Below are 16,848 nucleotides of genomic sequence, written 5' to 3'. Positions count from 1 at the left end.
TATTGCAGCAGATTCTTTTGTTTTTGGACAATTTGTCATTGTCATGTATTTTTTGTTCTAAAATGCTAATTCTTTCATCTAGATTCATCGCTGCTTTCCCAGAGAGAGAGAGAGTCACTTTCCATGATCTGCCACAGGGTTTTCCTCCACCCACCTTTTTCTTTTCTTTTCTTTTCTTTTCTTTTCTTTTTTTTTTTAACAATTTGATAATAAAATAATATGATCTAGTACATGTTAAGGAAGAGACAATTTGATTATATTACAGCCTAGGTAAATCAATAAATTATAATGAAATTAAAAGTAATAATAGGAAAAAACAGATAGATAGATAGATAGATAGATAGATAGATAGATAGATAGATAGATAGCACTGCCAGCAATGTACACTGAAGAGCAACGGTAGCTACACGGACTGAATTTAATGGCGCACAGTAGGCGGGACTTTACACAGACTGACAGTTCCTGAACAAATGACAGTGTAGAAGCTGCTGCCGTTGTGGGAAACGCAGACCAACCACAATCAACAGAGGGAGCAACAACATCGTGGTAAATGTAAACGTTATAAGAGTAACGTTGGCTTTGTAGCTGAGAGTGGAAAGAAGGAAACGAAATGAGTTTGTCAAGGACAGAGCACGTTCTGAAGTGCCAGTTTCTAAAATCATCCGCACGAGACACAGCAAGTACATGAAACGTTTGGTAACGTTACTAGAGTTATGCTGTCATCCTTTTATCAGGGGATATGGAGAGCTGCTGTCCACACACTTAGGACAAGGTTTGTTACCAAATATCGACCTCGATTTCTGTTTCCTGGGTACTGCTTCAGAAAGTGTCCTATTCATGTCTCAAGAGATATTTTCACAAGACTAAAATTTTCCTATTTAAATAGTCGGAAAAACGATATGATGTATGTTGCTGTAGGAGCCCCCAAACCCACAAAAGGCACTAAAAGATAGATAAAAAATTACACTGAATAGATCAATGATGACACTGATAGTTGAATAATTCAAATGGAGCATGAAAAGAAATGTAAAGCTTTGTTTATTTCCTTTAACCTTCAATCAGTTCATTAAAGAGCATGTTTCCTGGGCTTGACACACATGTAATCATCTCTTCCTTTTTTCTCCATGTATGCATTAAGTATTACTATATTTTTTTTTTTTATAATCCCCCCCCCCCAATTCAGACTTACTTCTGGTGTGTCTTATCATTTATACATTTATCTCCAGCAGAGGAACTCCACCTTGCAGATTCCTCTCCACCTGCGATGGACACCCAGTTGGACTGGCTGATGCTGACACCATCTTTGCATTATCATCCGGCCATGGCAGGTGTGGTGTGGCTGTGATACGAGCCAGCGGTCCAGCTTCAGCTGCAGCTCTGAGGTGTATGGCCGGCCTCACCCGCAGCCTGCCTCCTCCACGTACCGCCCTGTTACGCAGCATCACAGACCCCCGATCCAAAGAAGTGCTGGACCGCGGACTTGTCCTCTGGTTTCCAGGTCTGCTCTCTTGGACCACACACAAAAATGTTTGAATGAATGTCAAAATGTTTGAAACTATTTCCTCTCACTACCATTTGGAGACACTAACCCCACACGCTGGAGCTGCTCTGTAATTATCATCATAGTATTGAGCCTTGTGAATATTTGAAGGTCTGTCAGTATCATCCAGCTGTAGCAGCACACGTTTAATGAGCGTCTTTCTAAACATTTTGCTCCTTTAAATGACTAAAGGCTGTTCAGACTGTGGCCTTGTGTCTCATGTGTTCATGTCTTCAGCTCCTCACAGTTTCACAGGAGAGGACAGTGTGGAGTTCCACATCCATGGTGGTCCTGCTGTCATCACTGCTGTCTTACAGGCTCTAGGTAACGTACATTTTGAGTTTGATACAATGTTGATATGATGCAGGTCAGACCACAAACATACAGCACCACTTTCTCAGGGTGGTTATGGTATGTGGGTCTTCATAGTCTTCCCAAGCAGTAATATAAGCCTGCATAAGAAATCTAAGCACAGTAGCTGGTGAAATCATGTGGCTGTCCATCACTGTGACTTAAAAGAGAAATGCATTCCTATTTCTAAGGTACTTATGATATGTGTCTTGGCAAGCGTGGCAATCCGTCTGTGACTGACAAGTAATATTGTCCTGCAGTTCTCCCATTGGCCTCCCAGAGGGCAGTGTTGTATTTTGTAAAATCAGAAATGTTAACCGACGCTTGTTACCTGTTAATGTAAGATTATGACTAATCAGGAGCTGTTAGATCAGAAAAGCATCACAGTGCTCTACAAGACGTGACAGAATACTTCTTTTTTTAACCAATGAAAAGTGGTGAAAATGTTGGTAAGATGACAACCAGTCAGTAGAATGTAAAGCAGGATATTTGCTCCAGTTAACAGATCATGACCTACATTTGCCACATGGTTTTGTGCTCACTATTGTCTCGTCCTGATGAGACTTGAAAAATGGTTGTGAAGACAATGAAAGCATCACCTCTTCTTAACCTGCACAGTTTTCATTCCAAGTGAACCCCCAGTGACACGTTGACCCTGCGTTGATCCTCCTGTGCGTGTGTGCGTGATGCATACCCACCTCACGCTTCATACATTTCTTCATGTTTGTATGCTGTATGTGTCTTTGTGCGTGTGTTTCTCAGGAAGCGTGCCTGGCATGAGGCCCGCTGAAGCCGGAGAATTCACGCGGAGAGCCTTTCAAGCAGGGAAACTGGGTTTAACAGAGGTAGGGCGAGAAGAGCATGGAAACGTGCACAGAGACAGATCTGTGCACATTTGCATATCAAGAGCTTTTCAGAGTAATTTTGCAGGGTAAATGTGGAACAAACAGGGTCAGAAATCAACAGGGATTTCAAGTTCATGAAATGTCAACAGTGAAAAATTCCTCTTTTACATATTTTGCCCTTTGAATTCTTTATTTGGGTTGTCAAACATGGATGCATGAATAAAGCTGCTGGGCCTCTGCACATGGAGAAAGTTTTCAAAAAGCAGCCTTAAGCATTAATGAGGAGCTACTTTATATATTCTCTTTAGGGTATATAACAGTATATTATGATTCAGAGTAAAGTATAACAGTATGGAATAAACTAAAGGCAGAATCACTGTCTCAGCATAGTGACGTACAGTGGCTGCATGTCTTACACGCAGCATCATATACTTATAAAAGCATATAAGCTGTCAACATCAGTCACTTACCAGGGTCAAAATGTTTAGTCATAGATTTTGTCAGAATGAAAGCATTTGTGCAAGAAATAGACATATTTATGTAGATGTTTATGGCAATCACACAGTGACTTTTATAATGCTCCTTGAAGGTGGAGGGGCTCGGGGATCTGATCCATGCTGAGACGGAGGCTCAGAGGAGACAGGCTTTCAGGCAGATGTCAGGAGAGCTGGGACGCCTGTACCAGGACTGGAGCCTCAAGCTGAAACGGGTGGGTCGACCGGTCGCACAGATACTGGTGGGGAAGACAGTGGTTTCATGTCTACTATATATGATATAAAAGGTGTATTTTATTGGAGTTTGGAAAACCTTTCCCTCAGCACGATAAACAGTTAATTGAATTCATTTGTTCTGTAGAAATCAGTCTTGATTTGCTTTGGTCTCCAACGTGACTCGATCTCAACCAGAGTGACTCAGACCCAACCTGCTCTTTCACCTGACAGGTGCACAGGGGGGCCTTTAGACATGCCTTCTTTTACATAATTCTGAGTTAAAAACAAACCAAACTCCTGGAGTTCTCCCCAGAGAGACTTAGTTCATATTCATGGCTGACATTTCCCAGAAAACAGTGTTTTGGAAAGAACCTGTCTGTGTCTGTAATGTGCTGTAGGTCAGGCCTCAGTAGTTTCACACCCAAACGATGTTTTCTTTCCTTTTGTTTTTTTTTTTTTTCTATCAGCTGCTTTCGCAACACACTGTTAATGGTTGAATTTATGGGAAAGTGAGGCTTCCTGTTTTCCATGTAGCTGTAGTTCGTCCAGTGCACGTGTTTCTGTTCAATACTGGGAATCAGAATGCTAATGTGTATGGCACATGTAGATATTTATCTTACATTGATTGCAACCACGACTGGAAAAAAAGGGGAAACCCATCGTGGAGTTCAGATAAGACATTGCTAAATGATTGGCACGTATTTTTGTAGGTGTATCAATTGATGATATTTGTGTATAAAAAAATATGATAAGATTAAAATACCATTTTTGTCAAGTACTCTATTCAACCAGCCTAACATTTTAAACCAGTTGGGGTTATAATGTAATTCATCATTTATTTAATGGTATAATGTCATTCCAGTAATCCTCAGAAATGCTTTATTTCCCAGCAGATAAGAGCAGGTTTTTCTGATTCACAGAACTACTGAACGATCACATTTCCTCATGTGTGATGACAGTTCGTATGCTGTAATTGCTGTTATGTGATCACTGGAGTGGTTGAGGGGATCGGGTTGGTGACCACAACATTTCCTCTGTTCCTCACTGTGAGTCTGTGTTCTGCACCGTTTTGGCTGCAGAACAGTTGATGCTGCTGAGAGATTGGACTTTCCTGTGGAAAGCTGCTAATAGGTATCAGGGGCACATCTCCAGTTTGGATTTTTGACTTTCTAAGAACAAAAAGTGTTTAAAAAAAAAGGACATTCAGTACTCCATTGTGCTGCTGTTCCACCTTCACTTGCGTGGATTTCATGTTTTTTTCCATCCCAGAACATCTGGCTGTGTTTTGTTTTGGATGGATTAAAGATGAATTGTACCAAGCACAGCAGCTGTATGTCTGTCCCTTAAGACAGGCACACAATAAAGACATTGATATATTTTGTGCTGCAGTATTGTTTGTCTTATCTGTACAGTGTCCTGTGCTGTATACTGTGTATATGAATAAGGGTCAGGAAGCGGAGTCAGACGTGAAGTTAAGATAAATTGAAGTGGAGGAAGAATGGAACAGTGTACGTACTGAAGTGCTGAATTGCAAGATTTCTTTTGTGTATGTGGCTTTGTTGCCTTAATTTGATAGCGGACTGTAAAGGTTTGGGAGAGACGGGTATAACGTGCCACAAAGGTCGTGTTTGTGTGGAATGCACCTTAACCGTTTGGCTGTAAGTACGTCTTATACTGAAGTGATTAATGTGAATGGGGATGTGACTGCTTTGCATAGGAAAACTACATAGTCACTGACTAAGAGTCTGTGCATCAGCAAAGTGATTCATCATTTCCACCTCTGCTCTGTGTTGTCCTGCACCACTCGGTACTTGAGCCAACTGTTCCAAAAGTTTAGAAACTTTACACAGTTGAACTTGAACTTTTCTCGAGTAGAAAAGAGCAAAGTTTTTCACTTTGCCGTCCAACCCAATCAGCAGAATAAATGTTGGCATTGTGTTGTTTCTGCAAATCATCGATATGTTTTTTCATTTTTCAGTTTATGTTGACAATGCTGTGGTCAGGTTTAAGCACTAAAGCCACTTGGTTAGGTTGAAAAGATCACGTTTTATCTTAAAATACTCGACTTAGTGACAAAAACTGGAAAGCTGAAGCTGGTAAATGTCCCAAATATACGTGTACCAGTAATCTGAACCACAGCTGTTGTAGAAACATTGTTATGATCCATATGAAACGCATGTTTGTAGAAACCTGCAATGCTAACATTTTAATGTGGTGACTGTGGTGTGCAGTCCAAACCCTGTCTGTGTTACATGTTAACGTTCCTCGTAGTAGCCTGTTGTGGTTTGAGGTTGATTAATAAGACTTGCAGATGAGCTTATTCATGCTTATTACTCTGATATGTGTTCTTTTTTTACATCTAATCCTGACCTGAGGTTGAGTTTTTATTTTCTCATCTTGTTGAGGCTCTGCAGAGCAGCAGGTCACTGACCGCCGATGACCACTACTATTCAATGGATGCAGGCCAAACCCTCCTGTACTGTGAGCTGCTTTGGACAATATAGACCAATGATGTGAAAACACTTTGGCACCAGATTTGACCAGCCGGTCCAGGTGATCTCCCCTGAGAAACCGTTAAGCTGCTTGTCTGCAGCTACAGCAGACGATTCCTAGAATCAGTTCAAACGTGCCTTTATTTTGGACTATTTCTGGGAATCCAGCTAATGGGAAGTATACCATCTGTATGATGTTAGAGGTCAAGCTGTCATTTTACACCCAAACAATGCAGTTCTTTTAACTGTTGGCTTCCCACTTTTGTGGATGGATTAAAGTATGGGAATCTGATGCTTCCTGTTTTTGTGCCGCTATACTGCTATTGTGTTTATGTTCCGCAGTGTCAGTCAAGATACTAATCGGTGCCATGCTGGAAATTTTTCCGCTGTTTTCTAGTTTCAGATGTATCTCAAAAAATGTGACTTAAAATAGCAACAAGACTTAAGTTGCTGCACCTAATTTAAGAAAGGTCCTGGAAAAATACTACAGGAATTTGAAATGTTCGTGTGTAATGTTCATGTGCACGCACTGTCAATCGCCCCATCTGTGGAGCTGAAAGATGAAAAGATGAAACAATCTGTCAGTGGGCAGAAAAATCATCTTCAATCATCTTCTGATAACTGAGAAATCATTTAAGCCTTTCATTAAAGCTGCAGTAGGTAAGATGGAGAAGAGAGCAGTCTTAGCCTGAAAACCTGAACCAGCACAAGTTCACGTCATTGTCCGCTGCGCTCATGTCCTGCCTCCAAGCCCCTCCTCCTTGCGGCATCTGCAGAGTGTTACTGTAACAATCACCATATTAGCTTTTTGGTTATTTGTTGTCTTAGCCATATATGCTGTTGTTGACAGTGGCGGTTTGGGCAGTTTGTCCTTTGCGGGTGGCTGTTGCTCCTCCATAGCTTTCACTGGCCTCCTGACGCCGCTCACAGAGCTGTTTGACCGAGCGGCAGCTGGCAGCATGAGCGGAGGGAGGGGGCGGTTCACAGCGTGTGTGAGTAGTGATTGACAGATGTCAGACATTCCCTCAGATGCTCCTCTGGCTCTGATTGGTTGTTTTGTGTCGGGCGCGGTGGATTCTTGCAAATCGCAGTAGGAGCAGTAGGTGGGACCAATGGAGCGTTTTTTGTTTTTTTTTTCACAGATTACATGTTTCATGTACTGCTGTCTGGGCAGAGGGACAGTTTTAGCAAATATGACAAAAAAATTACTTTTATACAAGTTACATACTGCAGCTTTAAGGATGAATACCAGATGTTTGCTTTGCCTCTTAATGGGAGGATCATCATGAACTGAACATCTTTAAGCAATTCATCTAAAAGATAAAGATGAAGATAATCGCTAGTTGTAGCGCTAAATCAAAGGGACCATGCTAGCACACCACACCAGTGAAACATCCTATGTGCAGTGAGCATAATACATAATATTATTGAAACCATTTTAAAAGAAGTTTAAAATGTGAAGACCTTTTTATTGTCTTCTGACGAAAGGTGAGGGTGTAGTCAGTGGTATTTTCCTTATTTTACTTGTCTGTTTAACGATTTGTCCTTGGTCCTTTGTATAAATACAGTGTACTGTACACAGGTAGTAATATATGCATGTTAGCAGCCGCGGCAGTATGTTAGCTGCATGTTCACCATCACTTGTACTTTCTGTGCTCACTGCTCATCTTTCAACATTTCTCTCCTCTCTGCTTTGTGTATCACACAGTGTCTGGCTCACGTCGAGGCCTTCATAGACTTCAGTGAGGATGAGCTCATCGAGGATGGGGTCTTAAGCCAAGGTATGTATACACTTTGTCCTCTGCGCTGGAGAAAAACAACGAAACAGTCGCCCCTCGGGCTTTGAGAGGGAGGTGAGGCTGGGGCGTGAGAGGGCTCTGTTTCTCTCTGCGGAGGGAGGAATCCGGCTGCCTTTCCTGTTTGGATCTTCAGCTGTCCATCGTGTGTGTTTGCTGCACTGCGGGGAGAAACCATAGACATTAAACTGCTCAGAAGACGGTTTCCTTGAGGAAGTGTGGAGAGAAGGCCGGGGGGACAGGAGAGGCATTCGTCTTCCCTTCAAAGCCAACCTGCCATGTCGCTCACAGGAATAGTGCTGTCAGCAGCACTACAGTCCAACTGTTCTCTCTGTGCCCAGGTTTCCCATGGCCACTGTGTGTGTGTGTGTGTGTGTGTGTGTCTGTGTCTGTGTGTGTGAGTGAGAGAGAGAGAGAGAGAGAGAGATGTCCCCCCTGAGTCTGTCGCCTGCTGTCTGGCACTGGCAGAGCTCTTCAGAAGCCTCAGATGTTGTGAAGTTTGGACACAATAAAGCCTGGGAACTGCTGTTTGTTTTAGTAGCCTGGAATGTGGGCTCACGCCTCAGAGTGGCAAATAATAATAGACTGGCTTCCAAAAATAGAAAACCTGGCATAAATACTTTGCATTGCCACCTGCAGACGCACAGCGAGTGACACATGTTAGGTCGGAACTGAAGTTTCTTATGTTTTGTCTCAAGTCATGGCAGGTTGGATGAATTAATCTGCTTTGGTCAATCAGGATTCTCAAGAGGTTTTAATTTTCTGTAAGAAAAATGACGTATTGTTGATGCATTTTCCGCTTCAGTCACATGCGGAAAGACAGAAATCCATGACCCATTTCTCATCCAGACGAAGTGTGTCAAACGCTGCAGGCTATTTTTCTTCAAAGGACAGAAATTCCTTTTACAAGGCCATGAAAGTGAAGTTGAACGTGAAACCTTCGTCACGTCCTGCTCCCTCCTCTGTCTTTATCTCCCTCTCACGCCCACAGTGGACAGATGGGTGTGTGACCTGCAAGCGGAGATCGAGCGACACCTAAAGGATGAGAGGAGGGGCGAGCGGCTACGCAGCGGAGTCCAGGTGGTCATCGCAGGAGCCGCTAACGCAGGGAAAAGTAGCCTCCTGAACACACTGTGTAAGAGAAGTTAAAGCACACACACAAACACACACACACACACACACACACACACATCGTGGGGGGATTAAGATTAAACTATTATAAAATAAATAAATAAATTCTAAATACCTTACTGTTGAATCACACCGCTGGCAGCCATGGTTTGGGAGGGGAAGATGGCAACATCTGTCATACTATGAGCAGCATGGACTCACAAAATGCTGTCAAATGTGTATCATTCATTAAAATGCAAACAGCATCCGCCATGCACAGAAAGTGAGAGAAATATGTTTCCTTGAAGAGATTTTATCTAGATAACAAGCAGCAGCCTGACTCTGAAATAAGGCAGTATGAAAGGAGATATTAGGGGTCGAGGTTATATGAAGCGAACTTCAGCTCCAACATCCAGGGTTCACTTTCAATGATGACAAACAAATCTGAGTGGTTGTCTTCATCAGAAGCCGTTCTTCTTTTTCTGCCATCGAGCAAAACATCACGCCGTCTTCCTCAGTTTGCCCCAGCTGTCATGGAGTTGCAGATGATCAAAGCTCCACTTTCTGTTTTGTATGAATGAAAACTCCGGCTGCTAAGCGGCTAACGGGCAGTGTGATGAGCTTGTTTTTTCAGCTGCTGTTTACAAGGTATTTTATTTTCCTGTTACTGTTAGAGGAGCCAACTTTTTCATGGGAAAGGCAGGAAGGTCAAAGAAATCTATCCTATTTGTGTTATAACACTCTCGGTCACAGCAGGTCCTGCTCTTGGCACACGTCAATGAATGAATGAATTAGTCAATATTCTTACTGATACAGATTTCTTTTCTTCTGGTCATTCTCCAGACAACACTGGAGGACAAATCTGCAGTGAATTGCAACTGATTGTGCATCAAAAGCGAAAAATGAATAAAAATCTAGAAGTAAACTCTCATTCTGAATCAGTTCCTCGGTTTTGGGTCCATGTTTTGATGGAACTCTTGTTGTTTATGGTCTAAGGTTGTCTGTTTACGATGTTGTATCCTTAACTCATTTACAATCGCTTCATATGAATTACCCATGGAGGAGGCTTGGCAGGGCCTCCTCACAGCTTCCCATCAAAATAATAGGTAATATATCAAACTTCAGATTAGATCCTGTTACGGTTTCCTTGTCTGATTAGTCTTCCCTTTAGCCCGGTCTCACATCCAGTCAGCGCAGATGAGTAATAATCGTCAATTGACGCAGAATTTACAGGAATGGTCAGACCGCCAAGTTCCTGAGTAAAGACTTCAGAAAGGATGACTGAGATGATATCTGTCTCTGTTGTGTTTGGACAGTTCAGAGGTTTCTCTGTGAGTGCAACTGATATGCCAAAGTGTCAAATGGTTGATATTATAGGCCAATATTTGATTATCACATAAAAAAACTTCTGGCACGTGTCAGTTAATCTGCATTAAATTATATGAAAGCCCATAAAACTTGTGATATTTGAAATTTGTCTTATTGTGAAAAATTTCCATGAAACGACCAAAAGCAGCAATGAATGTGTCCTGCTAACAGGTATTGCCTTATACAGTGTGTTCCTTTATGCCATAGACCTCCATTGTTGTCCAAACACTGTTAAAAACACAACAGTGAGCCGCACTGCTCCACTGGGTGACATATTCCTTCATTGCTAGGAACACGGGCGCTGTAGTTTATTTCGAGTTGATCCCACATACACCATCCTGCTGTCCTGAATATCCACCAGAGCACTAAATGTGTATTAATCCAGGGCTGAAAATAGTCCCCAACCATTAAACTGTTTACTCCTGTTTTAGTAATGTTTGTAAAGAGCTGCAGTGCCTGGTTGTTTGAGTAAATGATTTATCACAAACACAGTAGGGAAGTCAGACAGAGACAGAAAAACATATTGTTATTTTGGTCTTTTTGTAATTTCTTGACAATAAGAAAAAAAAATATATTTCCAATCTTATCTTTTAAACTTTTTCCATCCAGGCCAGAGACCTGCAGCCATTGTGTCTCCCATTGCTGGCACCACCAGGGACGTAGTAGAGACGGCACTGGACATCGGTGGATTCCCTGTCCTCTTGAGTGACACAGCCGGCCTTAGGGACAGCGCAGACCTAGTGGAGAGAGAGGGGGTCCGCCGAGCTCGGGAAAGGTAGGCGGATGAAGCCCGTCTTATTTCAGATAATGTTTTCCCTGCAGACCAAGAATCTTGAGAAATTGACGCTGGCATTTGGTGCTCAGCCTCGGTCTCAGGAAAGCAGCACATGCAGAGTACATGTGTGGGAGTACACAGCAGATCAGCGACTGTTCACGTGTGTGTAATAACACACAGAGCAAATTAGCCAGGGGGCCAGTGGAATAAGTGCTTGAAAACAAAGAAGGGAAGAAATAAGTCATTGCTTTTCCCCTGGACAACATGCTGTATATTTGTGATGTCTACGTAACCTCCAGAGTTTATATTATTGCTGAGCCATAGTTATAAATACGCGACACAAACACTCCCAGGAGGTTGCGTAATGAAGAGCCTCCTTTCCTCGTTGTAGAGTATTGACCATTATTAGACATTCTCCATTTGTGGTGTCGAGAATGGACATACTGTATTCTGTAAGGCCATTCACTGACAGCTGCTTCCACTGTTTACCACAGCGAAGAATAGTTGTATTTGTAGCACTCGACATGACTGCTTTATCACATACAAACAGGCAAACAGACAAACAGAAGAATGGACGCACAGACACATACGCAAATATTAATGAGCATTTATGCACATGTGCAGTGACATGTTTTACCTCACGGGTTTGGTGTTAGGAAGCAGGAGGAAAGAGGATGGGCTAACAACACTCCCTCACCTTTGTAATTAATTGATTTGTAGGTGAATATTCAGTATGAAATGTGACAATTGTCATGCCAGAAAAGACGAATGTCAATTGTTTCCCCAAGCACTTGTGCTCTTGGCAGGGGGATAAAGCATCTGACAGAGCAATTAGCTGTTAAATCACTGCTTCTATATTGAGGGCAGTTCCAATTAAATTTGTGCTGGAAGATTTAAGGGGACTGACTTTTTAAATACTTCATTAAATAAATGTTTTCAAAAATGATGCTTGGTGGGTCACACGGCAGTAACATGTGATGGAAAACATCAGTGAAAATCCAGATGTGACAAACAGAAACCCCATTTTCAGTGCAAACATTCTGCAGGTCCTCTGCTGTTTGTTTAAGTTATTTGGGCGACCTGGCGGCTCTATAGGAAGGGTGGGTGGTTTGTGTTCAACAGGGGACTTTCTGTGCAGAGAGCAGGTCTGAGGCTCGTGACCTGGGTCACTACAGGAAGGACGTGGTAAGTACAAGCATCCGCTGCTGCTGCTGCTGCCTCGCTGTGGGACCTGTGGGAATATTTAAAGTGGCTGCCATTAACATAATTGTGATTAAAAATGGCACTGCCGTTATTCACAGTGTTTGTGGGGCACTCTGTAACGTTTTCTGAAACAAAACTACAGCTCAACAGCTGCTCTGAGGTGACTGACAGGTGTTCAACCTGAGCCGCTGCAGGTGGTGGAGTAACACCGTATTCCTTTGGACTTGACTTCCACATTAGCTGAATGTTGTGATAGTACAATAAATTATGAAGGAGAGTATTTACCCATGTAAACAGGAGGTCTTAATGGGCTCTTTAACAGCTGCCACTGACGTCGTTTCCTGGTTTACAGCTGTGCCAGCAGCTCTGTTAGGTGCAGCAGTGCTTTGAGCTAAATGCTAACGTCAGCATGCCAACATGTAGGTGTATAGCAGGTATAATGTTTACCTTGTTCACCATCATAGTTTAGCATGTTAGCATGCAAACATCTGCTGAATGAGACTTAACACAAAGTACAGCTGATTGATTGTGGTGCAATTTTTTAGTCATAAGCCAAAGTATTGGACACATTAGAATTTTGACCTGATCGTGGCCATTAGATGAAAGGTCATGTGATCACCTGAGTTATGACAATTCATTCTGAGAGGGGCATGAGCGTGTGTAGTACATTTGATACCAATCCATCCAATAGTTGTCTAGATTGGTGTGATTTGATCTGCAGAGAGTTTTAAAAAATATGAACGATCAGATGAATAATTCCAGGTCAAAAGCTGAGGCTGCTTTCTTTTCCCAGAGTGGAGCAGGCAGATCTGACTCTTATGGTTGTGGACTGTGCTCATCTCCCCTCTGATGCACAGCAAGCTGCATCCTTCCTTCAGGGGCACCTCAGGAGCATCCTGCCCGGCCAGGAGCAGCCTGACGCAGGTATGACATCCAGGCCACATCTGCCCCTGCTTCTCCTGGACTGCCAGTCACACAGCCGCACTTTGAAGGCACTTCAAGCACAATTAAGTAATTAGCCTGGTGAAGTTAGGGTCTCTGGTAAAATTATGAAAATCTGGGTCACATTAATCCATCAAACAGCTTATTAAAATGTTCAGTTGCTTTTTAGCTCAAGAATGCTATTTATTATGACACCAGATGCTCACTTACAGCCCCATCATTCATTATGAAACAGCTGGAGGCCATCCAAGTGCTACATAACCTGTGGGAGAAATTAAGCAATTATCCAGAGGGTACAGGCTGGAAAGAGTGTTTTAAGTCATCAAGAGTAATCAGAGAATGTCTGTGCCTGAGGGACTAATAGTTGAGTCACTGGTATTGATCCACATTTTTTCTTCCTTCCTTTCGTACTGCGGTGTGTCCTGCAGACAGGTCTCTGCTGGTGCTGAATAAAATTGACCTGTTGCCTCAGGAGCAGAAACAGAAGCTGGATGGAGAGCTGAGTCGGGTCTCTGGACTCCCTCCCGTTTGTCTGATCTCTTGCCACACTAATGAAGGACTGCAGGACTTCCTCGCAGCGCTGCACAGCAGTGTGAAGACACTGTGAGTTTCTACTGTTTCCAGTCAGAGCGAAGACTGCATGTCTCACTTGATGTTGTGTCAGAAAGTCTGATTTCTCCTGTGGGGCCTTGTGGTGCATTCTTACAAACCAAAATTGATGATCGACGTGTCACCAAAATCAGAAATTTTCAAAATTGGCTTTCAGGGGCCTTAAATTTACAACTGAAACACAAAGACTGGATGTTTGTGCTGCAAGTGATTTTTTTCTATTTTTTTTCCTTTTTTTCAGGATAAAGTAAAAAATAATGACTGTGGATCGCTCTAGTTCATTTTGTTCCCTAACTTCCTCTCTAGGTGTGGCGACCCTCTGTCTGGTGCCCCCACCCTGACCCAGGCCCGTCACAGGGCCCACCTGCAGCAGTGTTTTGCGGCCCTGGCTCAGTACCAGCGGTACCGCGACATCGACCTGGCTCTGGCAGCCGAGGGCGTCCGCTTGGGTCTCACCAGCCTGGGCCGGATCACTGGACGCGTTGGGGTAGAGGAGATCCTGGATATCATCTTCAAAGACTTCTGCATTGGAAAATAATCAGATGAGTAGCAGAGAAAACATGAAATACATGTAATATTGGCCCGCTCAGAGAGGAAAGCTGCGTTGTTGTTTGGTCCCGGAGCATCAGTAAAGCCTCAGCCTCGGCGCCGTGCCAGCCTTCGAGACGTAGCAAGAGGATCAGGCAGGATCACTCTGCTCCCAAGACACACAAATGTTTGTTTTTCTGTTGATGCTTTTTAACAGACTAAAATAGTTTTAGCGTGATGACAGGTGCCTCAGAGGCCCCATATGCTGGACAAGTGTTTGGCATTTCTTGAGTCGTGATTTAAAAATAGGTTTCGAAAGCCTTTGATAGGTGAATATTGTGCTCTTGGGTCACAACATAACAGCCAAGATCATTTAAAAGACAGCCAGCTGCAGACCTCTGCAAGGTCATGGACTCAACTTTTGGATGTTTACTTGTACTGCAGGACAATGAAGAATGTTTTCTATCCCACATGTGGTCTGTTCACACAATGACACCTGAAACTAATCCAAAGATAACTCAGAGTCCTTGCATAAGGTTGGTGAGAAATGTAGTCATTTATGTAATTGTGTGTCTTCCATGCATGCTCGTATGCTTCATACGCAGACTGTCACATTTATTTAATTAGCAAAAAGTTAACCTGTGATCATGTGTGAATTGTCCACTTGATTATTTAAAATGTTCAAAGTTGTTTCATATGTAATTGATATAAGACACATGGGATCTTTAATGTGGAATAAATGTGTGTTTTTGTAACAAATCAAATTTATCTCATGAATCAAACAGACAGACCACAGTCAAATCTTACAAATACATTATAAAAAACATTTACATGTTATCATTCGTGTTATTTCCTATTTACACCTTCAACAGAGTAATATTAGCATAGTGTTTGTGGCCAACAGACAGATGTAAGTCCAATATTCGCTCTCGTTTTAGATCAGTTTTTGTCTCTACCAACTCCAGAAGGAAATATCCGGCTCTTAAGCTGCTGAATGCTCACCAGCTGGTCCATCACTTTATCTGTTGGTGCTTTGCAAGTAGTGTAGAGAGAAAGTAAAAAGCATACAAAGTATAAGATAACGGTGAAATCCGTGAAGCCAAAACAATGAGCTGAAAGATGATAAAAGGCTCTGCAGAGCTGCAGGTGATAATTCTCACTACAAGCAGCCTGTTTCATATTACACATCTGATCCAATGCTACTGTAAAAAATATTGATTCGTGCAGATTTAAATTACATTACATTACAATTCAACTGGTGTGGTCCAGAGCTGTTGTCACATTTTGAAGATGTACTGTATAGGTTCTGATTTATTCCTTTGTAAACTGCATTTCTAGTCCAGCTCTCACCGTGAAGCCCAGCAGAACAAACATACAGTATGTAAAGAAGGGCAGAGACCAGCTCGCCTCTCTGCTCTGTGGGAAAGGGACGTTTTTCGAGGCGATGCTCTCTGTGCCCTTTGTTCCCCTGTCAATCTGGCCTCGATCAAATATTTATGTTTCCTTGTTGAACTCCTCACCCTTCTTCCCCAGTCGGCTTCTTCTCTGCCAGTCTCTGACGACAGTTACCCTGCTGCACAGCAGCATGCCTGTCTCGCTCTGTCTCTGCCGTTTTGTCTCTCTCCACAGTGTCTCTGCTACCTGACCTTTCCTCTTTCCGTGCGGCTGTCAGCCTTTTTGTCCTCTTTCATGTTCTCCCTGATTAATTACAACATGGGGGATGTGTAAGATAAAAGTGGGACTACCATACAAATTAGAGGCAGTAAATTTTGGAGCCTGGTTGGTCTTTGAAGCAGTGCCTGCGCTTGACGTCCTTTGGATGTTTCCTTTTTTAGGAACCTTACTTTGAGGAAAATAAACATGTTTTGACTGTCAGTCCTCCACTTTGGTCCAGACTGAAACGTCTATTATAAGGATTATCGTGACATTTCGTACAGGCAGTCATGTTCCCCAGAGGATGAATCCTAATGACTGGTGATTTTCTGACATATCCTCTAGCGCCACCAGCAGGTTAAACGCTCACCTATCCAGTGAAATATCTCTGCATCTACTGGATGGATTGGCACCAAATTTTGTACGTTTATAGTTTCAAGAGGATGTATTCTAATGTGATCTCCTGACTTTTCCTGAAATATCTCCAATATTGGCTGAATTGCCATGAAATTGTGATACAGCTATGCTTACGCCCCTCAGAAGGAAGGAATAACTGCGGTGATCCATTCACTTTTATTCAAGCACCATCATCAGGTCAATATACTGAACAGGACTACAATGCTAATGACATTCCCGTCATTTGTTTGCTTCGATTTTAGCATGCTAATATGCTCATTTTAAATGGATAACATACTGGCTAAATCCTGTCAAAAGTAAGCATGTTACTATTGTCATTATGAGTATTTTAGCACGGTACCATCAGCGTTTAAGTCAAGACAGCCTCACAGAGCTGCTAGCATGGCTGTAGAATCCTGTTTTAAGGTAACAAGAGGAGCCAAAAGTTCCTCAATGATAAACATTTTCTGAGCACAAGCAGCCAAACCTGACCAGATTTTTGCCAGCTTCCAGTACTAGAGGGTTGTCAG

The 16,848-nt window shown here is 42.6% G+C and overlaps 1 protein-coding gene across 2 annotated transcripts; it reads left to right on the top strand.

Moving 5' to 3' along the window:
* Positions 1-518: 518 nt before the first annotated feature.
* On the top strand, positions 519-15,087 carry gtpbp3 (GTP binding protein 3, mitochondrial). Of its 2 annotated transcripts, none has more exons than XM_076721725.1 (11): positions 519-772; positions 1,227-1,498; positions 1,778-1,864; positions 2,654-2,736; positions 3,326-3,445; positions 7,647-7,719; positions 8,726-8,869; positions 10,822-10,987; positions 12,984-13,114; positions 13,561-13,735; positions 14,048-15,087. In XM_076721725.1, the coding sequence occupies exons 1-11, from the start codon at positions 714-716 to the stop codon at positions 14,277-14,279; spliced, it is 1,542 nt and encodes a 513-aa protein (XP_076577840.1). In that variant the 5' UTR covers positions 519-713; the 3' UTR covers positions 14,280-15,087. The 2 variants fall into 2 exon arrangements, with proteins under 2 accessions (XP_076577840.1, XP_076577847.1); XM_076721732.1 differs by having other exon boundaries at positions 538-772; positions 1,230-1,498; positions 14,048-15,030.
* The last annotated feature ends 1,761 nt before the right edge of the window (positions 15,088-16,848 follow it).

This window comes from Chaetodon auriga, chromosome 3, assembly GCF_051107435.1.
Source record: "Chaetodon auriga isolate fChaAug3 chromosome 3, fChaAug3.hap1, whole genome shotgun sequence".
Classification (NCBI taxonomy): domain Eukaryota; kingdom Metazoa; phylum Chordata; class Actinopteri; order Chaetodontiformes; family Chaetodontidae; genus Chaetodon; species Chaetodon auriga.
Note: the sequence above shows the minus strand (reverse complement) of the source record. Positions and strands in the feature narration are given on the sequence as shown.

Bases quoted from the DNA above. Each gene is read 5' to 3' on its own strand.
- gtpbp3 (XM_076721725.1), top strand. From the start codon at position 714: ATGCTGTCATCCTTTTATCAGGGGATATGGAGAGCTGCTGTCCACACA. The intron at 3,446-7,646 runs GTGGGTCGACCG...TGTATCACACAG, and splicing joins GGAGCCTCAAGCTGAAACGG to TGTCTGGCTCACGTCGAGGC. The intron at 13,115-13,560 runs GTATGACATCCA...TGTGTCCTGCAG, and splicing joins CCAGGAGCAGCCTGACGCAG to ACAGGTCTCTGCTGGTGCTG.